Below are 26,219 nucleotides of genomic sequence, written 5' to 3'. Positions count from 1 at the left end.
CAGGTAAAGACATTCCATTACATGAGCACACACAACAGACAATGTCACCAAACGCTGAGACTGACCCGGTAAACTGAAGACAAGATAGAAAGGAAGGCTATTGCCTAGGGTGACCACACTCCCAGGACAGATTTTCCAATCACTAAAACCCTCATAAACGCTCTGGACAGGACAGTTTTGTTCACTACAAGGAAAGAAAAAAGAAATACAATTGGAGTGTTGGACCTCATTCTGGTCCTTCTTCAGACGTAACCGACTGACCAGTTCCACCCAGACAGGAGTCTTCGTCCAGACTGACGCACGCATGCGATCTGCTCTCTGCTTCTAGCTCTTAAAAAATGCTTAAGCCAGTTCATGGTTCATACGTGTGAGTCGTCCTTCAGAGCATGAAAGACAACAGTGGCATTTCCAGAACCGAAGAGGCATGTGAAACTTACTTGAACAACTGAAAAATAAATTCCTGGGAAGAAACTGTGCCTATGCTGCCCCTTTGTGCCTCATCGTCCCTGACTGAGAGGCCAGGAGGGAACAGGGACAGGCAGCCACCTGCTCCCACCTGGGCCCAGCTCGCGTCTCTGTCTCCCCGCCTGGCCTCCACACACGGCCGGAGCCTCGCCTTAGACGTGTAGAGCAATAAGATGAATTAGCCAAGTGTGCAGTTCAGTACAGCTCAGCTGATGGGTGCTTTTCCATCTGTGACACTATGATCCCAGGACTGATGAGGCAGGTCTCATTTAAGCCTACGGCTAAAAGGGACACTGCTGTCACTGCGTGGGCCTCAGCCCCAACTGCACGCAGTCGCTTCTCCTAGGAGAAAGACACGACTCTTCTCAACTGTACAGGGTGGGAAAACGTAGGTTTACAGTTGTGATGACATGAAATAGTTTATTACTGTGCTGTTATTTATTTATTCATTATTGTGTTATTTATCTTACTATTATTATTATTATTTCATATTCTTACTGATGATTTATCTGTTAGGTAATGATGGCTGGTAATTTAAGTTTCTTTTTTCCACCCCTGTATGTATATGTCTTTCCCTTTTCGGTCCACAAACAGTTGGTTACAAGTACAATATTCCTCCTCATCATATATGATCTGTTTTAATAGATTCGGGGATGGCAGGAAAACATTATAGAATTTATTCATCTATGGAAAATGAATACATTGTAACTTGGCCACCTTACATTTTTGGAGATGTTAAAGCACTATGAAAATTTGGAAATATGGAGGGCAAAGGACAATCGATTGAACCTCACATTTGAATTGTTTTCTCAGACCACAGTCTATATAATTTTTCACATTATCCGCCATTTTTGCTAATTCTGAATGTAATTTTAGACCTGCTTTTCAAAGCAAAATGAATTTTTATAAATATAAAATGAAAAAACAGATTAACTGAAAAGTATACATTTTCAAACATTTTAATTCACATTGTAAGTATTAAAAGGAACTAAGTATATTTACTTAATAAGTCCTTTGATTAAATTCTCCAAAGCCATTACAAATGAGTGAAATCCCCCTAGTGCAGATGAAAACGAAATGATCGTATACAAAAAGACAATTCTGACCATGGAGGAAAAAAAGAACCTAGTGGGCTCCCGCCTGTTTTTTGTGCACAAGTTCTTGTTTCACTTTTTTAAATTTCATCTTTTGCATATTGAACAAGCCATGCAAAAAGAAAGCACATGATTTTTTTAAAAATTTCTCAGGAAATGCATTTCAAGCACAACGGCAAACAGAGGCCCCCTGTGAAAAGTGGGTGGACGAAGCTCCTGGTTCTGCATGTTTCAGTCTGCATGCGCCTCACCCATGAGAGCAACTGGGGTCTGGCACGTCAGGCGTTTTCAAATAAGGGCCATTATTACTTCTAACCCACCAGCAAGATTTGAACAAGCTTAAGTTATACTCTTAAAAAAACCCTCATTAGGATCTATGCTGTCTCTATTCCCACAGTCAGTTTTAAAAAGAAGGAAGCACACGGGCTGACTTCCATCCCTCTCCTGTAGCCATCCGTCTCTGGTGCAACGTGAGGATGTATTGGTAGCTGCCCCTTTATTTAGCACCCTCGGAAGCAACTGTTTGCGGAGAAGGTGTATGATGAAGCGAAGTTAAATTGACACATCTGTGATATGCCTGACAGCCTTCAGGATGCCCCATATTAATTTGTTTTCTTTGGCTACGTAAGTGCTGCCAAAGCATATTACACATAATGTGTACTTCCAATCAAAATGATGAACAGTATAGATGCTACTTCGTTTCACTCCAAGCAATACCAGGAGGCACAAAGACTGCCTTTTATAATTAAAACACAAATTTACTTTTAAGCGTTCTTTTTTGCCATGTCTTCGAATCTTAGGTAGGCTCTCCATGAGTTTAACACTTTAAGTAAGTATTTAAATAGATTTTAAATGCTAAAAGCAAGTGTTTTCATTTATTATACTGTGTGAAAGAATTCCTAATTATATTTCTAATGGGCACTGCTGCATATTATATATTTATATTCAAATGCACACGCAGATCTGTGCCGGAATATTAAAATAGACCTGAATTGGCCAGTGAGAGGCCAATTTATTTAAAACTGTGCCTTTTCTTTTATTGCTTTGCCTTAGTGTATTCTCTTCCAAATAGACATGCATTGCCATAAATTAAAAAGGCATACCATTTGAAGAAATCACAACATAAAAAGCAAGTTTTCTCCAAACATTTAAAAACGTTTTTTAATTAAAAGGGGATGAATGGATCTACGTACACACCACACATACACAAAACCTAAGTCTTCTCAATTCAATGGTTTTTCTGTAATTGATTGAAAAATGCTATCAGAAAATACTGAGAAATACTGACCAAAAAATCAGAGGAAAAGAAACATCGGGCACTTCTGTAAAGAAAAAGTAGAGAAGAAAAATGTGTTTGCTAAGACTGTGCATGAAAATTATTTTTATAGCTGAAGTTTCCTAGACCTTAGACAGTATAAGTCTAAAATGAACTTGAACCAAGAGAAAGACACCAGGTAAGGCCTTCAAAAGGCACATGCCTGCCACGCATCAACCTCAGAAAATGAGGGAGCTAACTGTGATCTGATGGATTGGCAGAAAGAAACAGCAGGATGTTTTTGTTGTTGTTTAAACACAGAAACATTAAATGTGTTAAAGTGTCACACAAACAAATAAAGGTAGGAAATGAATCTGAGAATTTAAATAAGAACATGAATTAGAACAAGAACTGGAATAGAAGGAACATTTGTTAGCATTTTCTCTCAGCACTCATTCCAATTCACTAAACAAAATCACAGACTTCCAAAATTAGCTCTTGGGAAAAAATTCAAAAATTCTGAAATTGATGCTGTATTGTATACAAGCATAATATTAATTTTATGTTTCCTTTAGCAGGAAAAATAAGCTAGTGGCATATAGTACAAAAAATGAAATTCATAATTTACATTTATTTGAAAGCTATCATATTGACATTAAAATATTTTTTCAGATCTAATTGTAGAAGAAAACAATGCAGCAAATTCAAAACTGGTTCTTGGATATGCACCCATACCATCAAACTATGCATTTAATATTAGTAGTTTATTTCCTAATTTATAAATTATTTATGATTACTAGATATTGAATTTAGGAATGATCCAAATTAAACAACTATAAAATCAGAAACAAGTTTACTTTTCAAGTCACCTGGTAACTTGGTCTTTTACATAGTACTTAAAGCAGCTGAGTTTAAAATCAGACCTGATAAATACCTGAAATCCTAATACTGGGTTAAAATCATGCCTGGCAAATTTAACTGACAGCTAATTGATTAGAAAAAATAATTGTTACATAAATGTGCATGCACACTCTTCGCAGCGTCCCAACAGTCCATGCAGACACCTCTCCCCATCCATAGGTGCGCTCCACATGCATGTTACACACACACGTGTGTGCACATTCTGTCTGCTGAGCGGGATGTTGAAGTACCTGACGAGCATATATTTATTTACGGTGGCACAGACCTCATACATCCACATCCACATGGCAATGGAAATGATAATCAATGGCAAAGCGGAGAAAATGCAGCGGGGAGGATGGCGAGCGGCAGAGATGCTCGGTACCGACCCTCACACAATCAAACACACACATAAGTATGATTGGAGAAAGAGACCCTAAATATTTCACTGTCAGGGAATGGGGAGCACCGCAATTCATTTCTATCTCCCGCGTGCTTTGGGACAATGACAATTTAATACAAGGCCAGTGGATGTAAAAGAGATAAAAACTGAACAAACTGGGCCGGCGCAATCAAAGATTTCCTCCCGAGAGCTGGCTGGGGCCGGAGCTCATATGCACTCACGACAGATCAACACTGTATTGTCTCTCTCGCCCATGGGTTTGCTCTGAAGCACAAACCAGAGCAAAGCCTGGCTGCCGCACCCCTTGCAAGTTCTACCGAGGGGAGGCTCTGCTCTTGTTTCTAAATGCAGGACAGCTGATCCTAAAAAAAAGTTTATTTCTTATTAATTAATTGGTTCAGCAGAAACCACTGCTATTCATTGCCACTGGTGTGACAACAGTGTATCAGCCAAAAGCCCAGATTTTAATTTATTTTAGGTAATAACAGAAGCAAAACCTCCAGAGCTGAACAGCACTTTAGGAGGAGCACAAAGAAATGTTTTGCTGTCGTGACGAGGTTGAAACAAATGTTGAGGAATTTTTCACACGTGATACGGACTTGAGATGGGGCGTTATGCCTGCCTCCCGAAAGCACGGTCTCTTCTTTGTCTGGAGTTCGGGCTGGAGTGAGTTCTTGTGAAAGTATGGTTAAACAGACTCAGAGAGCAGTTACCTGCCCTTTGTGATGAATAGCCCCACAAACCTAAAATTAATTGCAAAAGTACAGCCCGGCTGATGAGATGGTCCTTATCTTTTTTCAGCACGGGAGGCACAGGTCTTTTTCTGCTGGCTCAATATTGGACAAAAATGCCTAGAGTATTATTAACTAAGTAAAAACCTAATTAAAAGACCACAGAGGCAGAAATTATCATAAATTCTAAGATCTGGAAAATCTGTAGTTAACACTGATTTCCTGTATGACTTTCTTTTTTAAGCCTTAATTTCTTGTCTTTTTTACTTTGAGAAAAACAAAAAAATATACACATTTTTCTTTGGCCCCTGTTAGCATTTTTAAAAGCTGAATTACAATACCAGTCTTTATAAGATGTTCACTCTATATTCCAGGTCAGATTAAATCAAAGAAATTTATCAAAGGTTGTCAATTTAGAATTTTTTTTAAAAGAATACCACCACCTTTCTGGGGAGAAAACACTAAAAAAATGATCATCCATGCAAGAGAATTAATGGATATCCACAAGGGCTTTGCTAATAACATGGGTTAATTACCGCTGCAACACGCTAGGCTCAGTAAATAAAACAGCAGTGCCATAAACACAGTAAGATGAGAAACCATCGCTATACAAACCCACTACCATCGTCGCCCTCGCCTCTGCCCAGGCCCTGGAAAGCTATTTGCCAGCCCTTTCTGGAGAAGGAGGATTTCTAAACTTAGCACCAAATGTGCAGGGCGCTCCATAAATACAGGGACACAAAGGGCTGGTGAGACGTGGGTCCTGTCACTGACTTACCACTCCCATTCAACCCATATTGCATTAACTCAGACGCACCTTTTTGCTTACTGCAAGGAGAAATCATATATTACATAATGCACGCTGTCTGGCCATCTTGACTAGATACAGTTTGGGATATGCCCACAAACAGCAGTGGTCATTTAATGTTTAGGAAACAGGGGATGAATCTGGTCACTTGACTGACGTGAGAGACAAGATTACTAGACTAGCGCTCAAGAACACTCGCCCCTGAGTGTAGCTGGTTGTCATTCCAGCAACTTACAAAGAAATTATCAGAAAGCCCCACCTATACCACCTACCTTGAAGGCTGCAAGTGTTTTCAACAGATATACAGAGAAGAAACAGGAAGAAAAGTAATCTGGCCTCCAAGTCTGGAGTTTAAGTATTTTTTCATAGAAACATAAACTTAAAGTGTCTTTTCATAGTTCTCAAATAATATTGCATCTCAAGTGGCTTAGCAAGCTTCTTTTTTTTTAAGCCTGATTTAGCCTTGCTGTTGTTATTGTTTTGTATACATTTTTCCTTCCTGTCTATATTTATCCTGTGTATTTTGACATTATAGTATTACTTTTAGATAGTTGTATTTCAATTTACTTGAGCTTTTAATAAGGACCAATGAGGCAGAGAGAAAAAAAATAATCCAAAAACCCAGAAACAGAAAGAGTGGACCATATAAAATAAAACATGCAGAGCCCCCAGTAGGAGCCTTTAAGCCCAAATTTGTTTCATTTTCAACGTCTGGATTTCAATGGATCAAGCTGAAATTTACTGGATTGCTCCCTCCTCGCCTTGCCTGTTTTGGAGTGTTTCAATTGCCTTTCCTTTTTCTCAACAGCTGTGACAACTGTTAAAACAGTCAGTAAAATGAAGTCCGCTCTATAATCCTGTAGTCAATGTTACATTTTAATCAGAGGTTGAAAGGGATTCATGTGATGAGCACACTCATTTAGAATGATTAGCCAGACACGTATGTCAGAATGAGCAGAGATATTATTTTCATCTATTTATGCTATCAGTTATCACGGCTATGAAATGTGAAACAAGCTTTCAAGTATTATGTCCTTTAATGTGCTGGCAGATTTCCTAAAATAAAAAAAAAATACACAGTTACAGGTTAACATTTTAGGCCCTCCTCGGAGTGGTCAATAAATTGTACGAACCTTTTCCAACAGCCTCCGAAGCAGAAATTGTCCGGGGGACCCCTCGGATACTGCATTACTGGTTTCGTTTCTATGTGTGTGCACACGTGATGAGATTTAACCCAGTACAATTACTATGAATATTAATAGCATGTATAAATTCTGTGGTTTATTAATTGAGACAGAGAGGCAGATGTGTTGCTTAGCATTAGATCTTTCTGTCTGTCCAGTGAACCACGTAACCATCAGAACTGCATCCAGACACTAAATCTGTATTTTTTTTTTAAAGATGACTTTGGATTGAGCTAAAGAGAAAGCTCGTTTGAATCTTGCGCCCAAGCCAAAAGGACAAGTGCCCTGACTTCATTCAGATGCATCTGCTTTAAGAGGCTTATCTAAACGAATTACTCAAATTGGCTATAAGTTAAATTCAGGGAAACGACTTTAAAAAAGAAGCCTCTGGGGGATTTTTAAAGTTTGTTTGGTTTATTTATTTAAGAGAGAAAGTTCAGAATCTGGGTGAGCTCAGATAAGGCGCCCTTCCTGGCATGAATGAAGACCTTTTAAACTCTCCCATTCTCCAGCCCCAGGTCCACGAACCTTCAGACTACAGCTGAGGTGGGGGGCAGTCCTACCTTTGTTTATTTTCCATTTTTATTTTCACACAGTTGAAGGTTGTTTCTACCTCTGAGTGTTTCAAACTGATGCATGCACAGCCTTCCAGTCTTTCGGTGCTGCCTATGTCCACCTCGTGGCTAATATCCCCTGTGTGTGTGAGTGTGTGTGTGTGTGTAGGTGGGTGGGTGTGCACATGCATATATACATACACACACTTACACCCAGGCACACACGCGGGCAGCCGCGGAGACCGAAAGCCACTTTCATTTCTCACTTAATTACAAAGCGCTGCAATATGCAGTCACTAAGGACAGCTAGTGGACATCCACCTATAATACACTACCTCATCCTCTGGAGTTTTATATTTTCTTCGCAATCTATAGAAAGAAATGCTTGCCAAAGGCACGCTTTTCAGAATTGTAACAGTTGGTATTACGGTAATGTGAAAGCAAAGCCCCAGAAAGAGGAAGCAGTGACAGCTCCCCTAGTATACTAGTATTTTATCTTAACAGTGGATTGAAATTAACTTTATCACCTCCTCATTTACACAAGAATGCCTAATTTACTTCCCCTGCCCCCACTCACTGCTCCCCCATTTTAGTAACCCAAATACATGGATCCCTGCACAGAAAGATATCCCTAAATATGACTTAAACTGTATGTAAGAACAAAAGTACTTTTCTGTATTTCCTGGACTTGATACATGAAACAAATCCACAATCTCCACACTGTCTATTCAAGGGGAAATTCAAAAAGTCACGACTGTTTCTTCCTTAGGTTTTCCTCCCCTTAAATATTTATAATGTGTGAAAAATCTCATGTTACTTAATGGACTGATTTGTCAGTTAAGTGCTGACTTAACGCTAACCATGCAAATAACATTATTCTAGCCCCTGAATTGCAAGGGGCTAGTTTTTAAATTGTTCTCCGAAGGAGCGTTAGTAAATGTGCAATTTTGCCTCTAACTCTGCCGGGTAAGAAATGACAAGGAGCTGGAAATACCTGTCAAACTGCAAATACATAAGAAGCACTCGATAGTATAAATCATTTTGAATATTGTATTTTAAAACATCTTTCCTTGGGAAATGGGTCCCTAGTAAAAGATGCATTTTAACAGTTCACTAAGCATTTGTGCCAAGTGCCTATTCTTAGCACCTGAATAAGAAGTGACTGTCACACAGCTGTTTTACTGACAGTCACTGAGCTTTGCCTCAAAGGTAACATTGGAGTGGTAGAACAATTCTCGACTTACTGAATTAGGCGCTGATCCTCCACACAAAAGGCACAAGACAGACACAAACAAGGCACTCGGGCACAGAAAACACCGGGGGCACTACCTGAATCAGGGGGCAAAGGCACATTCTGTCCGCCCCCCACCCCGCCCCACCCCCACCCCACACGCGCACCCCCACGCGAGTTTAAAAAGGAAAGAAAAAGGTACCTACTCTTCCTCGTAGTGCAGGGGGAAGGATTCAGGGAGGCAAAGTTCTACCGAATCCATGTGCGGCCGGCAACCATTATGTGCGCACCCCAGCCATAAATCAAAGTTTCCTTGACAGAGCACAGTGCAATTAACACAAACGTTCTCCTGGTGACAAGCCTATAGGCACAGCCAGTTGGGACCAAAGCTCTCACACTCTCCTAATCAAGGACTTAAAGCCCCGATTGGAGCTCATTAATATGAAGTAGGGCTTTACATATGCAGCCCCACCGGCCCAGCCTCGCAGCCGATTGGGGGGCCGCTGCCCAATCAGGACGGAGGCGACGGGAGGCTGCCCGAGCGCGCAGCCAGGCAGGTAGCAAGGGTGCAGACGAGCCGAGGGGGTGCACGCGGAGCGGGAGAGAAACAGAGCCAGGACCGGAGAGAGCGCCGCGCGCTCCCAGGACACGCTGTGCTTTTCCTTCCGTCTTTCCTTTCTTCCTTTCCTTTTTTCCCCCCCTCCCCCACCCCGGGAAGCTGCAAACAAACCTAACTAACTTAACTCTCTAAGCACTGGGAGGCACTGGTTTCCAACCTCAGATCTGGTTTGCCTTGAAAAGAAGAGCTCTCGCACTCTGAGTTAATTTGGGAAAGGACTCACTCCGCGGAAGGTAGAGAATGAAGTTCGTCCTGCTGTTGTCTGTGTTTGGCCCACCGGGCCGGTGGGCTGCTTATTTAGTGCCTACTTTATCGTGCATTCGTCACCGTGTCGCGCCTGTTTCCCTGTTCTAAAGCGTCAAAGACATTCTTCTCAATTGTTCGGGCATGTGAATGGAGATCTCGTCTTGGAGGAGGAATTCGGTTTTTCACAACTACAGAAGAGGAAATAGTGCCTCCGGACAATTGGAGAGAATGCCTATGTATATTTTCTGTGTAAACATTTCTTTACCTGCTGTTGTCTCTCTAACTACAGGGATAGATAGGGTGCCTAGCTTTTCAAAACGGCAGGACAAATTGGCCTCTGCAGTTTCAGGGGTGGGAGGCGGAGGGCTATGGGGTAAATAGTCCATTAAAGCTCTCTCAGTGAGTCTGGACAAAATAAAGACTGCATTTTGAGTATGGACAGCCTGCACTCTGTGTTCTTAATCATATACTTAACTTCAGTACAAGCCTCCAAACTGGGAGACATACAAAAATATATATGATTTTACTCAAAACATCGGCTTTCCAATAAAATGCAGTTTACATATTTGTTCCTATACATAACACTCCCTGAATGCTTTTAAAATTCAGCTCAGAAACATTTTGTAAATCATCAAATGATCTGGTCAGTATAAGGACTACTTCCAAACAGATAATAATTTGCAAAACTAAGAATTCTCAAACAAAAGTGTGCTTTTTTTTAAGAGGCTATAGGAGGAGGAGGGTGTTTTTCCTCCAATAGCATATAGTGATATAGTGCGATTCCATATGGCAAAGAGTTTTCTTAAGTCCCGTTATAGAATATATAATTTTTTATACTGGTAACTGTACTTGGACTAGATATCAGCTATTTATAGCAAAGCTATTTACCAGCTATTTATATAAATATAAATATATATTTATATATGTACATTTATATGCTACCTTATGGAGATATTGATATAATTCATCTCTATTGCTTACCAGGCTTTTGTAGCTATCATAAGCCATACATGATATAAATAGTATAGTCTTTGAGATCAAAATAAATTAATTCAGATAGTGTGTATTAAATTCACTAAATCAGAACTAGATTCTTTTTCTCAACCCTCTCAAATTTCCTAGGTCTATAAAAAAAAACAAAACCCTAAAATAGAACAGCCACATTAAAATTCAGAATATAAAAATAACAGACATGATTTGGTCCCCCCCCCAGAGGAGAAAGCAATTTTTCTACCAAGTATTTAGCCATATCTAAGATTTAGGCCTGATTTCCTTTATTTGTGGTCTAAATGCATGCAAGTTTCTAGGTGGGAACTCGCATAGCAAAAACTGTGCTTGAGAATACTGTATATAAAAGCAGGTAGTAGAAGCTTAATTACCAGTAGCATTATGCTGTCTATATTGTTAAATGTGAACTCTGCAATTAAGATGTAAATTTGGTGGTGAGCAGTGAATTAAAAGAGCTTTGATATGTGGAAGAAAATCCAAGCATTCTGCAGACACTCAAAAAAGAAATATTTGTCTATTCAGTCTAAAATGAGACATATGATCATTTTATAACTAAATAAATAAAAAGGCATTTGAAAAAGAAACATGACCTTTTCTAAAGTACTATAAGGAGTGTGGAAGCTAATAGAGCATTAGAAATCCAGTTTTAAAAATATGGATTCAAAGATTACTAATTTGATTTCTAAATAAACTAATATCCTAAGGGTAGTCAGTACATCCAATCATACATATTTGAAAAAGATTTGCAAACAAAAAGTTTCCTCTTGTCCAGAGACCTCTTCAAAAAAATAAAATAGAATTTAATGTACTCAAGGCATTCAGATTTTCACCTGTGCAGACCCTGCATTGCCGTCGGTTTCTCTGCATTAGCATTCTGCAACAGGACCTGTTTACCACTCCCCTACAATGGCTTTGTAAAGACAAGATTTGCAGTCAATTCTTTACTGATGGACCTTAAGTCACCACGTTGCACAGGAGTTGTCTTTCATCTCCTGGAATTTTCTTGCTCCCTTTGGGTTCTTATGTGATCCATTATGAACTGTGTGATCCACTATGAAGCATTTGATTATGTTGGTTTATATTTTTAAACATAGTTAGACTTGTGTTCATGATGTGCACATCTTTCTTCTGTGCTCACGGAGACCCACGGTGGTGTCCCTGCTGATGTTTGCTGAATGTATTCCATCCACGCAAGGTGCCGTGCCCACGGAGCTAGCTGCTCTCTGAATGACCAGAGGTACACTGGGTTTGTAGGGCTGTGCGTTTTCCCCTCGGGATCCATGTGTCACCTCTACAAGTCAAGGACCTCAGATTACACCCACTGCCTCGAATCTAGTCTAACCCATTTAAATTTTAAAATAATATCTATGGCACTACACTTGCCAGACAGCTTCCAGAATATTTTATAAACACGCAGCTTAGTCATCTCAAGCATCGTCCCTGGCCACAGAGTTTCCTAACCTTGGAGGGAGTGAGAGGGGGTGATCACAGGAAATAAACATGCCATGAGCAACGTGGGGCACAAACCTTTAAGAATCTCACCTCAAAGGATTTGGAAGAAAACAAACAAATAGAAAAACAGCTTAAAATAAACACATATTGCTCATCAGTCTATATACTTCACAATCTTACCACAAGGAATCCACCCACAGCAGGATAAAGGGGACCAGAAAAAAAGGACCTTTTAGGACTGTTTCACGAAGAATATTAATGAATTAGTTAATGTCAGTATATTTTGCCTCAGGCCCTGGGTCCCTGCACAGTCTAAATCTCTTCTCTAAACCATGCAGTCAGAAATATCCAAAAGACGTCATTCTTGGGGCCCACCTAACACACAAACACCAAGCAGAACATACGCTTCTTTTCTGCTTGCAAAAACAGAATGGCAACAAGCAAAAAACAGAGGTGGACACAAAAGGTAAAGAGTCCTATGTCTATACCTGAACTTTTCACTGTATTTTAATCAGGATCATTGCCAAAACGTCCTAACAATACATTCTCATGTTGCTCAAAGAAGATGAGAAATGCTTAGTCTTGCTAATTATTGTGCATTAACAGCTATTTTTAGTTCCCACCTTCCTTTTCGGAAAACGAACAGGACTAATCTGTAGGAAAATGTTTATAGTTGCCAAGCCATTTCAGAAGCAAATTTTGATTTCGTGTTGCACGTTTGCCACTGTTAAAGATTTAAAACTAAACAAAGGCACTGCAAATCTAGATTTTCAAATTGCAGCTGTTTCCTCGAGATCATAGCGCCTTTGGAAAGCTGTTTAACTTTTTGAATCATCTTCCCTGCTGTTTCGATGCATCGTGTGTAGTGTAATACGCCACACTACAGAAAAGCAAACCAAGACTCGTACAAACTACTATCTTGAACAGCAAAAGCAAGCCCACAGCGAATATCCCCAGAAAAGGAACCTCGAAGGACCGGCAGGAGACCTGAAGCCCAGCCTCCCTTCGGTCCCCGCGTGAGCGGTGTGGCCTGCAGCAGTCACCTCGAACATCCGCCCCCAGTTTCCTCATCCGCGCCCAGGATTTCCGGTGCGCTGGGAATCTGCTGGAGAACACTCCTTCCCCGCAGAGCACAGGGAGAGACTTCTTTCCCAGTCCGCCCGAGTCCTCCACTATTACCACCAGACCTCTATCAATTCATCACACCTCATTTTCTGTCGCCTTTCATCTTGAGGGCACAGGCTTTGATATTTAAATTATTGTCTCGATTGGCAAGAAGCAATCAGTTCTGCTGCAAGCCATCGCTCCCTCAGAAGCGGTAATAAAAAAATCCTTTCCTTCTGACAAACCTCTTGTCCTGTAAATCCACCCCACTCCCAAATTACGGAGTCAGTGTGAAAAACGCCCATGCTCTGGGGGGCGGATGCGTCACCTCCATGAGGGAGCAAACTCTTTTCCTCGTGTGTTTGTGCAAGTGTGTGTGGGGTGGGGGGAGGATCAAAGGAAGACAGAGAAACTAATACAGGTTTCTGTTTAATTAACGGGGTTATTTCACTTTCACTTTGTCAAGCTAATAATATACATGGGACAGTGTCAGTAAAAATTAAATTATAAACTACAGTAGCTCCAGTGGGAAAACTGACTCCGGTAATGTTGTATTTTCAACATCCCCACCATGGTAAAATACCAAGTGCATTTTACAGTATCTTACACACTTCCCATAATCTGCATGGCATGTATTTACAGAGAGCAATCATTAACATTTTGAGATTATACATTAATAAATGAGTTGCAGTTATACTCTTTCCTGAATGTTAAGCACCACGAGCTAAATGCAGAAAACATTCAAGGTCAATGTCCCATTTTAGACCTTTTCAGGCAGCTGTAATATTATGATAATCAAGCTTAAAATATTCCTATAGAAAGAGTAAATTAGCCTTTTCACTTGAAAGATGATTATGATAAACAATAAACCTAAGAGAGGACAAAATCCCTATTTTTAAAAGCCATAAATTGTTGACCCGATCATGTGTGTGATCACGTCGTCCAAAAGAAAGGGCAGCTGCACGCGGAGAGGAAGGCGGGGGGGGGGGGGGGGAGGGGAACAAAAATATGAGATTTCAGAATAAGCAATACTTGCTTTGATACCAGTAAATTGATCCGATCATCCACATTAACCACCCCATTTCACATGGACTATATTTGAAGCTAAAAGTGTATATATCCATGAAACATCAAAAAAGAAATTAAAAGCACAAGGTATTTCTTTTCTGGATGTACATGAATGTCCAACACTATTTGAAAGTTCTCTCTTCCCATAACCCTTTTGTCCAAATTTTCAAAGGATAGGTTTAAAAAAAAAAGCGAGATATTTAGCATCTGGTATCCATATAAACAGGTGTAAAGAGGTTATTACAGTTTTTTTTTTCCGATGTTAGAACTTTCTGATACACTTCTAAGGTTCCTCTTTATAAATGAATACATTTGATGAAAACTTGCTTCCCCCCACCAAGGGAAGTGATGAGAGGTGGGTGTGTGCTGGCCACGCCAGGAGAAGTCGGAGCCTAGAAGGCCGGGGCGGGGGGGTACCCTGATGCGAGGTCACGCCTGGGTCTCAAATTTGCATCCTGAAGAATGAGGCTTTGGGCTAGAGTCACTCTGCCCATCCAAGACTCGGTTTCCTCCTCTATTAAATGGGAGTAGCAACCACGACAATCTTGTAATGCCTTTACGGGCATGAATTGGGGTAAGCCGATCTAGCACAGTGTCCAGTCCAAGCTGGGGGAGCCCCATGACCTAGTGGGTCAAGGACATTCTGACTTACGCCAGTCGCCCTCGCCTAGTCACTTGCGGTATTCCCTCCTTGGATACTGTCAAAAGCATCAGCGTTTGGATAAGAAAAAGTTACTGCCATCCTACACACAGTGAGCCTTCTGTAAATAATAGCTATATTATTTTTAAATCTCATTAAATGAAAGAGGAGATGTAAGAGAATGGTCCTCTCAGTCCTTTGACCTTCACTTTTGACTAGGAGATCAACATGTTAATATATTTTTTAAAGATTTTATTTATTTATTTTTAGAGAGGGAAGGGAGGGAAATAGAGAGAGAGAGGGAAACGTCAATGAGCGGTTGCTGGGGGTCATGGCCTGCAACCCAGGCATGTACCCTGACTGGGAATCGAACCTGCGATGCTTTGGTTCGCAGCCTGCACTCAATCCACTGAGCTATGCCAGCCAGGGCCTCAACATGTTAATATTTTTAAAAAAGGAAGTGTAAGCATTCCCCCAATGAAAACACCAATGACTTGTACCATAAGATGACATAAAGTGCTTGCTCTAAGACTGCCACGTATACATTGTCATAGCGTAATGACAGTAAGGAAAGAAAAGATGCCCCCTTCCAGCTCCCACCCCGTTTTGTGCCCCATGGGAGGAAGATAGGCTTGGTCAAGTGCGGGGGTTCTGCTGGCCCTCCAGAGTACTCTGTTACACACTGTTCACCAGAAAGAAGGGGCGGGAGACATGGCTTGGACTCCTCCCACACCCCTCTCCCCAGCCCTTCCGTCAATACAGCTGCTGAGTTTATTACTTTCCCAAACAAACTCATTCGCCCAGCTGCTCCTCTGCTCAGATATCCCCGAAACTCAACTTCTTCACAAGGCTTTGCTCCTGTTACGTTGAACGGCCGCACATCTACGGTAGCACAGAGTCTGGGCAACGTGAATTACAGGCCGGGAGAGACCCCGGGGGAGGGGGGATACGGGCCCGACATGGCTACCTTGCAGGGGAGGCGAACAAGGCTGACTGGGGAAGAGTCTTACCCCAGGCGACACACCCAGGCAGCAGAAAAGCTCATGTTACAAGAGACTGAATCTCCCCTTTCCAGTGCCCCTGTAGTAACAAGCTCTGAATGTTGACCTCACCATTGTCGACCATAGACCAGTGCGTAGAACCCCAGCTGAGAGCTGAGGACTCAGAGGACAGAGGTCCCAAGTGAGAGCCAAGGGACATCGGATCCCAAGAGACAAAGACCCAAGTGTACACTGCCCTGTCCTCCACCTTCTCCAAAAGTTTCGAAACATAAAGCGGTTAAAACCAAAGTGGGGATGAATTAGAGATAAATTCTCTCTTCTTCACAGCTCCTTAGTTGCCCCTTTCCAAGCCCATGTGGACCACCGCTCCTTTGAGGAACCCATCTTTTACTGAATGGCCAACCTTTGCCTACTCTAAGCCCCACCCCCCACCTGCTGTGGCGCCGCGGGTCTGCACCAGAGCTGACAACCACCCCAGGCCCCGCGAAGGAACTTGGTAACTGTTCCCGCCTAAGTTAGAGGCACATAATGAGCACATTGGATAAGGGAATGAAGGAATGTACTAATGACAAATGTTATTACTCAGTTTATTATTCAGTTTCAGGGAGGCTGCCAAGTTTTAACAATATAATTCAGTTGAATTACTAAAGTAATATAGGGAAATGCAAGAAAAGATGATTTGAAAAAAAAGAGAAGAAAGAGAGAGCCAGGCCTATTATATCAAGGTATTCCAGGGCTTAACTTCCATTTATTCTCTTATTTATTATTCCACTGAATACTAACAATTTTCAGAAAGAAGGTGGACTTCTCCTCTTACAGGGGAGGAAGGAGGGAATTAATTCATCAGCAGACGAAGACAAAGGCCTTGCCTTCAGCCACTTTCTACCTCCCTTCGCTGCCTGCAGCTCTTTAGCCAAGAATTTGGTTCATTCTGGTTGGAGCTTCATTCCAAGATACCGAAGAGAACGCATCCCCCCAGGGAGAGGCCCTGGAAATTTCTAGAGAGCCACGCCTTCGAGGCAAGAAAGTGTGAGATAGAAGATTACTACTTCCTACTGCCTTGGGAGATAAACTAACAGGCGTGGAGGCGGGGGAGGGGAGCAGGACGACAGCGCCGTACACTGGCTCCAGGTCTCCCCAGCTCACCTGCCCCATGTCCCCAGGGGCACAGCTGTTCGTACCCCGGGCTTCCTCCCACCAAACCTGGAGCTACAGAAAAGCAAAGAACAAAATGGAAGGCCCCATTTTTCTCTAGCATTCAGTCACCACTTGAATGAGAACACTGAGTAAATCAAAGAATATTTTCATTCGTGAGAAAAGAAGCGAATTAAGTCATCCTTCAACAAATCAGAATTCTAAACAAAGAGGTAGAATGTATCGAAAGAGTAAGACTGTTCAAACTGTAGATTTTTAAAATATAGCCAGGTAAAAAAGCTTGTATTTAGAAACTTTTCATTATAATTAATGCATAGAATATCTAATATTTTTGCAATAACTTAACATGAGCAAAGCAGGTTCATATATGTATCTTCTGCTCCTCACAGCAACACTGCAGGGCAAACAGAAGCAATATTTTTATTATCCCCACTTCACAGATGGCAAAACTGAGATTCAAAGAGAGTTGGATGGCCCAAAGACCATAGCATGTTATGCTGCAAAGTTAAGACCTCAATTTCCTGTTTTTTAAATTCTCCATCTTCTGCACTCCCAGTCTCCAGCTGTTTCCCACAAATCTTTTTGCATCCTCTTTAAAAGACATCCGTCCCTGGCTGGCGTAGCTCAGTGGATTGAGCATGGGCTGAGAACCAAAGCATCGCAGGTTCGATTCTCAGTCAGAGCACATGCCTGGGTTGCAGGCCATGGCCCCCAGCAACCACACATTGATGTTTCTCTCCCTCTCTTTCTTTCTCCCTCCCTTCCCTCTCTAAAAATAAATAAATAAATCTTTAAAAAAAAGACATCCAAGGAGCTCAGAACAGCACCAAAAACTGTTCTGCTTTAGGACAGTGGGCTAAAACTGCCTCTGACAATGATACACCCCGCCCTTCCTTTCTCTCTGAGGAAATGTCCACCTTTGGGGTGCCGGCTCTGAACCAGACCCTGGGTGCATTTCCTGGGATACACACATCCGTGTGGGACCTTGGACTACAAAACGGAAACCCGAGGTCTCCATCTCCCTTCTCTGTCATTGATTTCACTCAGAAAGGTTTGGTTTAACACCCCATTGATCAGTTTCTTTTCCCCAAGTGTCATAGCAAAGCAACATCCTCTAATTCTCAAGTAGCTAAGCCAAGGAAATAAGAGACCTAAGGAGGCACAAAACCACTCTTCGTTAGAACAGAAGCAATGATAACATTTTTACAACTTTTAATTAAATTTAAAAACCACCGTATTGTCCTGGAAATTTTCTAAAATTTCCTCATTAAAAAAGAAGAAAAAAACCCCCAAAACTGTGACTGACTCATACAACAGCTTTATGAACTCCAGTGTTCTCTTTTTGAATTATCCTATTTCATCTTTCTAATCTTTCCAGAATGCAGCAGAAGTTGCATAGTGCCAGGTGCTCTTGGGTCTCGTGTATCATTGCTAAGAAGATCTTGGAAGGAAATATGGCCACAACTTTTTTCTCGATTAGCAAATATGATTAAATGAGACAATATTAGCTTTAATGGGCTCTTTCTGTGGGTAGAGCTTTCTAGTTTGGCCCCACGAGTGGCCTCATTTCCATCGATTGAGCAGTTAGTCCTGTTCAATTATTCAATCCCTATCAATATTGTGAGATGTACAGAATGTAAATGTAAACATTTTGTTTATTTTTACCAGGCTTAATTCACGGGCTTTTACTGGGGGTGGGGGAGGGGGTGGGGAAGAAAGTCACATTTTATAAATAAACCATAAGGAGAGGCAAAGACAGGGTTCCATTCCTTGTACTTCTGGCTACAATTTCAGCCACGCAAACCACAGGGTGGACAGAACTCCCTGCCGGGTTTCCAGGCTGGCTGCAACGTCTCCTCCTCGGTGGACCTCCGCCCGGGGTCCCCAGGTACCATCAAGGGCTCTCCCTCCTGAGTCCCATAATTCTTTGCACCAGCTGGGCTCCCTGCTTTGTATGTGTGCCAACATGAGTTGAACTGGGTCGCTGTGCTCTCCATGCAGGAAGCACCTTGAAAAGGCCTGTGGTCACCCAGGCCGTGCTTGCTACTGTCATCTGGGCATTCCAGACTCTCGATAAATGTTGCCCGAGAAATTGCTGATTTGGGGGAAAAAGTTGTGACATTCCTGTTGCCTGACTTTATTGCAAATTAGTTTCCCTATTTCTTTGCTGAAACCTGCGAGTGTTTTAATGGGGCTAGCACATCCACTTCCTCATAACTAGCTGCTCACGAAGTGAAACTGCCTCCTGACCAGTGAGGCAAGGAGTGTTGTCACCGCTGAATCCCTTCCTCCCGGAAAGACAGTGTTGACTACACGTTTCGGAATTCCTGTCGTTACGCAGCGAGGGCCAAACCCTGCCTCCTCCCATCCCGCCATCTGCGAGGGACCCTCCGGGACAATTGCCTGCTAGTGTGGAACACCTAAGGTCATATTTGTAAGTGAACCCGAGACCATTTAGGTGGCCTGGTGTGGTCTCAGGTCACGAAATGATTTACTTAAGAGCTCGATTTTCTGGGCCATGATGCTCATCTCTTCTTCAGAGAGAGACCAATAAAAAGGCAATTCCTGGGTGGTGGTCCCCAGAATATCAGTGAGGAACCTTTCTCAACTGAGTATTTCATCCATAATTGGGTGCTTCTAAGAAGCTCAAGAGCATCTTAATACCAATAGTTATACTCCCAGGCTAAAGTCAAGCTGAATTCTAGGGTAGGGAGGAGAAAAAAGAACATTTCTGAAGCTCCTTGCCCAGAAAAGTGAGCTGTGGCAGAAAGGACAAGCTAGGAGCAATGGTTCTTCTCCATCATCTGTGACCTAGTGACCTTGGACGCAGTGCTTTGTCTCATTGGGCCTCGGTGACAAATGGGACTGGACCATTGCAGAGGTGCTCAGTGTGTTTCCCGGACTAGCAGAATCTGTAGCAACTGGCAGCTGGTTAGAAATGCACATTCTCAGGCCCCACCACAGCCTTACTGAATCAGACACCTCCGGGGGCTGGAGCCTCGCAATCTGTGTTTCCACCAGGCTGCCCAGTGATCCCGAGACTTGCCGACCTGGGAGGAGCACTGGGCCGGAGGAGCCCCGTCTTTCTTTCCTGCTCTAAAACGCTACTGCTTTCACCATCAGGAACAGAGAACATCTACGATGACCAGGAGCTCGGAAATCACGTTGTCAGCCACTTCTTGGCCCCAGGTTTTGTAAACTTCACGTTGCAATGCACCGAGTCTTAGGAATGAAGCTGTACAATGGCACAAGCCAAAAATATAAACTAACACAAACTGCTTGTGACGACTATAGCTAATTCACAGGGAGGAACGTGACTTTCGAACTTTCAGACAACTCTAAATTCAGTTCTTTTTCTTAAGTTAGCCTGTGCTGACTTGTTTCACTCATCTCTTTATGCTTCAAGATTTAAAGAAAACAATCTTGGAGTCAGGAGAGACCACAAGGCCAGCAGAAGAGCCTGAGGGGCTCGCTCCTTGTTTTGAGCCTGAAGTTCACCTGGTGACTGGTGGAGGAAACTCTTTCTCGTTCCAGTCTCCTCGTTCTTGTAATGGCGCTGCGCTAACCTCCTGCTATTGTTAAGAGGGTTAAATGAAATGGTCTACGTATCAGTGGTCTCCACCTTTGAAAAGTCCCGATTCCCCAGGCTACGCCTTGGACAATGCATGCATAATTTCTGGCATCAGGATTTTAAAATCTCCCCGGAGGGGGAATTCAATAAGCAGCCAACTTTGATATTTGAGACTCACTGCACATTGCTTAGCACAGGGCCCGAGATCATTATGTTACTGTTACTGAACCACACGCAGGAAGTGTCAGTCAACGCACAAACGTGGATGTTGGACGGCCAAGTTTCGAGCCGGGTTCTGCAGCTGCTCGGCGGCTGTGTGATCTGGGGCTGCTACCTGAATTGCATTGCCTCCCCGGCAGCATCTGTTAAGAACAGTCATTAACAAGAGGGAAGACATACCTGTGTGCTTAGTGTACAAGGTTGTAGGGACCACAGACGAGGTCCGGCCAATCCATGCCCACCGTGAGGTATGCAAAGGTAAGGAGAGAGAATTCTCACAGATAGCTCACAGAAACTATTTCTAACCTGCGGGGAGGTCCGTGGCCCCTGTGACCTGTCAGGGCACTGGAGGCGAGTGACTTCCAACCTTCCCCTGACTGTTCCGCCAGTAAGACACAGCTTGTTGTTGTTGTTGCAGGAATCACGTGAGTATCTCAAAGCCCGGCCTGGATCCCAGAATGAGACCCCTGGCTCCCTGTTACAACCATCTGGGGACCTCTGAACCCTACGGAAGCTGGGGGGGTCACCCAAAGCTGCTGAAGCAGCATCTCTGAGGGTGGAGTTGCACTGTGGTATTTGGGGAAGAAGTCCCAGAATAACCAACCACAGCCAACTTTGAGAAAGAGAGAAAAAGGGGGAAATTCAGCTTTGGGGGTGGGGGATGGCTCACGGGCAACTGAAAAGCATTTGTGGCCCTCAGCTCCTGTGTGATGTCGCGCTGAGAAGCCAAATTGTCACGGACCTCTCGGTTTATGAAATTTGACTGCAATAGGTGCCACGCTGCCGAGCATCGAGGTGGACAAAGGGACCCGCAAGGCGCTGGTCACTGGGGTGCTGAGTCCAATTTGAAAGCATGTGCCCACCCTGTGCTTGGGGACAAAAACAGATGTGAAATGGATGGACAAAGCAGTACACGGTATCGTAAACCACGTAACTGAGCTGCTCTTCATTTTCTTCCTGACGTTCCTAGCCATTGTTTGAATGGTTTTACAATGAACAAGGACGACTTTTCTAGTAGATGATGACGGTCGATAAAATCTAGGGTGGGGGGAGTGGACCGAGCGGGGGGCAAAGTACTCAGGGAGACACTAGGAAAACAACGACTTGCTTATACATTAAAAATTCCAAAACTTTCAAGCTCCTGGCAGATTCCTGAGCGCACACGCCCACATTTCACTTCCTTCTGCTTTTCCTCTGAGCAAAATCCTACTTATCTCTAGCACTGAGTCCACCCTGGGAGTTCAGAAGCAGCTTCTCAGAGGACAGAGCATCCAGCACTCCACCACCACCACCGTCTGCCGAATGCTGCTGAAATCTTCCCTCCATTTGTCCAACTCCCCCACGACTATAAGCTCCTTGAGAATAAAACGGCATCCTGCTCATCTTTATAACTAATCCCAGCTCTTAGGACAAGTGCACGAAAGATGATCTCTAAAGACTCATTAAACGGAACAAAAAAGCCGCCTGGCTGCGCCACGTAGGCAGGGATTCCGAAAGAGGCCAGAATAAGATGTCATACCGTCGCAGCTTCATTTTTAAAATAACACTTAGCAAAGAGGATTCCTGTACCTAACCGTCGTGGGTGATCTCGGGGACTTTCGACTTGAGGTTAAGTGACACAGCTGCCCCGGGCTCTTGCCCAGTGGGTTTAAGTGGTGGGCTCTTTGAAATGCAAATGTCTGGTTTTCTAGCAGAGCCTCTGCCACAGCAGTTCTCCAAGAGAAGCTTCTGTGTTACCTGCAAACCTTTCAGAGCACATTCTCAGTCCCCACCTTGAGACAGACACCCTGGGGGTAAAGTCCAGGAACCTGGATTCCTTCAATTGTCCAGGAAATTTTAACGCATGCTTCAGCTGGAGACCCACTGGTCCACACGGCAGGCCTAGTATTCAACCTGTTTCCAAAGTGAATTTCCCTGCAGGCCAGGGGACCCCAAGCTCGTATAAGTCATTACTCCAGAACAAAGCAAGACACAGCTGAATTTAAAATCCTCGGCCCTGGCAGGGTAGTTCAGTAGAGTGTTGTGTCTCAATACTCCAGGGTTGTGGGTTTGATCCCCAGTCTCTCTCTCTCAAAGCAACAAATAAAATTAAAAATAAATATATATATCTCCTTACCTCATCCCCCTCAGGAGAATGAGGTTTAAGATGCAAATAACACATCTACCTCTTTTCTAGAGTCTGTGCGGCCAGATGCCTCCACTCACCATTCTCCCTGGAGATGGACTTGTAAATGCGGCCGCGGCCGCGGCCACGTCTCCGTCCGGAGCCCGACTCCTGACCTCCAGGCCACGAGCCCCTCCCCTGCTGAAGAGCGGCCCCTCGAACCACTGACTTGCTGTTCTCCTATGTTTAATAGGCCTGACCTGTGCAATATGTTTTATCTGGCTGCGGTCCTATCTCGAAATTCTCTATTTTGAATGAATACCGACGTTGTGACAGGGAGGCGGCTATATAATGAAATGCAAACAATGGAGAGGCTAAATCAGTTTACAAAAAGTCTATTTGTCAAACAGTGTGGAGATGTTCCCAGTTTCGTCCGGGCCGTTCATGCAGCCCTTGATAAGGGAGTTAAAAACGTAGCTGTGTGCCAAAGAAGAAATAAAGGCTTGGGCACCACCAATGTATTTTCCTTTCAAGAGTCTTTGTTGTAACTTGTGGCTAATTAAATGCCCTTCCACAAGAGATGTACACACACAGCAAAACTGGAGCATTTATTTTTTCCCCCAAGGGAGCATGCATAAAGGAAGAGAGAGACATCAGCTTCCTGCTTGCCAGTCTTTATATTACATCTACATTTCTATATAGCTTCATCAGCCTGACCCCACCCCCCACCCCCCCAAAAAAAGCAAGCACAAGGGGAGATCATTTTGTTCCATGTTGGACCAGAGAGATTTCTAAGCCCTGCAAAGAATTGCGCTGACCATCAAAAAGAAGAGGAAAAAAGAAATAGCAACCCTGCCCTCGATGCGCGTGGGAAAATAATGCCTTACACACACCTTTCTATACAGCCAAGAGCGTAACTAAGAATTATCCAGAACTCAAAGGGCTCGCATTTTCATTGGTACTATCTCACTCACTCCTGGAGTTCACTGGCAGGCGGAGGTGTTCTGTATTAAACTTGACATTTCTTGGAGTGGCTTTGAACTTACCATGTCACATTTTATCAGTCTGGGATTTTATACATATTGACATTCTTTAGTTTTTCTGCCTTCTGAACATAACTCTTTTGTTGGGCAGAATTTAAAGTGTTAATTTTCAGTTGATGCTCTTTTTTTAAAACTGTCTTAAGGACTTGATTCTGAAATGTACCTGGCCATGAGTTATCACAGCCCCTAACCTCTGCCTTCTCTCTTCTTACACAAACTGTCCTCATACAAGGAGGCTGTCCACAGTGATAGAACCACAATGGATATAAACATCGAACATTGTCTAAACAGAGGAGCCATTACTAGATCATTAGAAGCTCTTTGGGGGAGGAAGGGTTGGGGGTAAGTGAAAGAGTCTTTAATGACAGGAAGAGCAGAATAGAATTCTATGGTTTTCACGAACTGTAAGCTCCGTGAGGGCAGTCACTCCCCAGTTTACCGTAACAGTACCTGTCAGAGTGCTCCTTCACAGCCGTCGACTGCAAATGTTTCGTTAATGAGCCTTCACCCATTGCTCTACTCACTCCCTCCACGCCTTCAATATGGTAACTTCGCATATAGTAGGTACTCAATAAATGCCAGTTAAAGAAATAAATAATTTCTTAATCTTTCAGTTCTTTGAAAAATGCAGAGGTAGGGAGAGGGACAGAGTGAAAAAAGCGCCAGTTCCTAGGGGGAAAAAATTCTTAAGAAGGAAACGGAATGGTTCCGAACACAACATATGCTTGTTTTGTTTACATGGCAAACATCAACTGTAAATCAAAACTAGTTAAAATGTTGTATTCACATCGCCCTCTGGTGTCAGACTCTCCCAGATCATAACACACAAACTTAAAAGAGTTTGAGATTTTAACCTCCAAAAAAGAGGGCTCCACTGTTGCTGATAAACGCAAAACGAGAACGGCACTGAGTGGGGAGTGTGTGTGTGCTCCCACTTCGCTTCAGTGTTTAAAGATTGAGTCCTTAACTCCAACGAGGTTTGGGACCTCCAGTATATTTGCTTAATGGACTGAATCTCTCCGTGCATCAAAGTCATGGTCTCGACCCTGAGCGTCATTAGAGACCGAGGGAATGGGGCTGTCAGCTGTTCTGTGTGTCTTTATAAAAAAGGTGTGCCTCCAAGCCCAGGAAGACAGGGCGCTGCACCCGGAGCACACAGTGAGAGTCCACCCCTTGGCCACACTGGCTGAGTCTCAGAAGAGCTGCTGAGTAGAACATGGAAGTCCCCACACAGGCACAGTCCAGTCACTGGCTGCCAGGGGTAGGCGTGCCCCGAGGTGGCTGCCACAGAACAGTAGACCGGCGTCGCCGCGACCCTCAGTATCATGGAGAGCACCCTGGACCAAATACCTCAGTAACAACACCGGTTTTTTCTGGTTACGGCATAGAACTCAGTCCATCTTTCATCCTAAAAATACAGTCTTCAGGGTGATAGAATTTAGAGAGCGGGTTTATGTTTTCCAAAAACGAAGAGCATATTTGCAGGAAGTCTGAGTCCCAGAAACATAAACTAGAAACAGATCTTGGCTCGATTCCTTGTAAGAGTCTGCCGTGCAAGCTGTCAGCCACAGAGAGCCCTCCCCACTGTCATTGTCACCTGGGTCCCTGGGTCAATGTCGCAAGTTTACAGTGGGCTAGGACTGGGCTCCGTGTTTTCCGTAATTTAGCTCATCCGAGCCTCACAATGAACTTAATAGTATCCCAGTTTCGCTAGGTAGGAAATGGAGTCTTCTTAACTGACTCCAGCTTCTTCCACAGCGAGGAACCGGTAGAAACCATTCTAACCTGACTCCGGAGGTACGACCTGTGCTCTCCGCCATTTCTGCATGGCAGAGCCCTGTCCTGCAAGGGCTCTGAACTTGATGTTCCATGGGGTGTGGTTCCGATCCTTTATTTGCTGCTGCCCTCTTTTTACCCAAGGCGCTGATAGGAAGGTTTGAAAGAGTTAAGTGCTTTCGGAGAAGGAAGCTAAAGAGATCGTCTGGGGGTGGACAGGGAACCAGGAGGGCGTGAGGAATGCATTGTCTGCTAGAGTGTCTTTTACTTGGTGTCTGTATGAGCGGCCTTACGGAACGCCAACCTTCAGGGCATCCAGTCGGCGCATTCATTGCTACTGTGTTTGGCAAGCATGTATCACATTGTTGTTAGCGCTGCAGTAGGCGCTGAGCAAAATATTTACACCCAAGTCCACGTCCTGTCCTTGGAAAGGGGGCATCGACTGCACAACATTCAGAGAGTAACTCATTTGACAGGTTTTATCAAGTCTTTGATGTCACGTGAGTCTAGTCCTGCACACTTGGGCGCGCGCACACACACACACACACTCCTCTCAACACACTCCTGAAAGCAGCGGTTCAACAATAT

General features: G+C 43.4%; 1 protein-coding gene across 12 annotated transcripts in view; it reads right to left on the bottom strand.

Annotated features, from left to right (window-relative positions):
- ESRRG (estrogen related receptor gamma) overlaps positions 1 to 26,219 on the bottom strand; it is a 508,248-nt gene that overhangs the window by 182,949 nt on the left and 299,080 nt on the right. For 2 of the 12 annotated variants that reach the window (XM_045861534.1, XM_045861620.1), the window contains exon 1: positions 8,832 to 9,015. The exons of 9 other annotated variants lie outside the window; for them this stretch is intronic. In XM_045861534.1, coding sequence (XP_045717490.1) covers positions 8,832 to 8,887 — 56 coding nt within the window. In that variant the 5' untranslated portion in view covers positions 8,888 to 9,015. Of the gene's footprint in view, positions 1 to 8,827; positions 9,016 to 26,219 lie in introns of those variants that run through there. One more of the 12 variants, XM_045861599.1, reaches the window with a different exon arrangement.

Source organism: Phyllostomus hastatus, unplaced genomic scaffold (assembly GCF_019186645.2).
Source record: "Phyllostomus hastatus isolate PE091 unplaced genomic scaffold, TTU_PhHast_1.1 phas_contig_148, whole genome shotgun sequence".
NCBI lineage: Eukaryota > Metazoa > Chordata > Mammalia > Chiroptera > Phyllostomidae > Phyllostomus > Phyllostomus hastatus.
The sequence above is the reverse complement of the archived record's forward strand: the minus strand, read 5'-3'. Positions and strand labels throughout refer to the sequence as shown.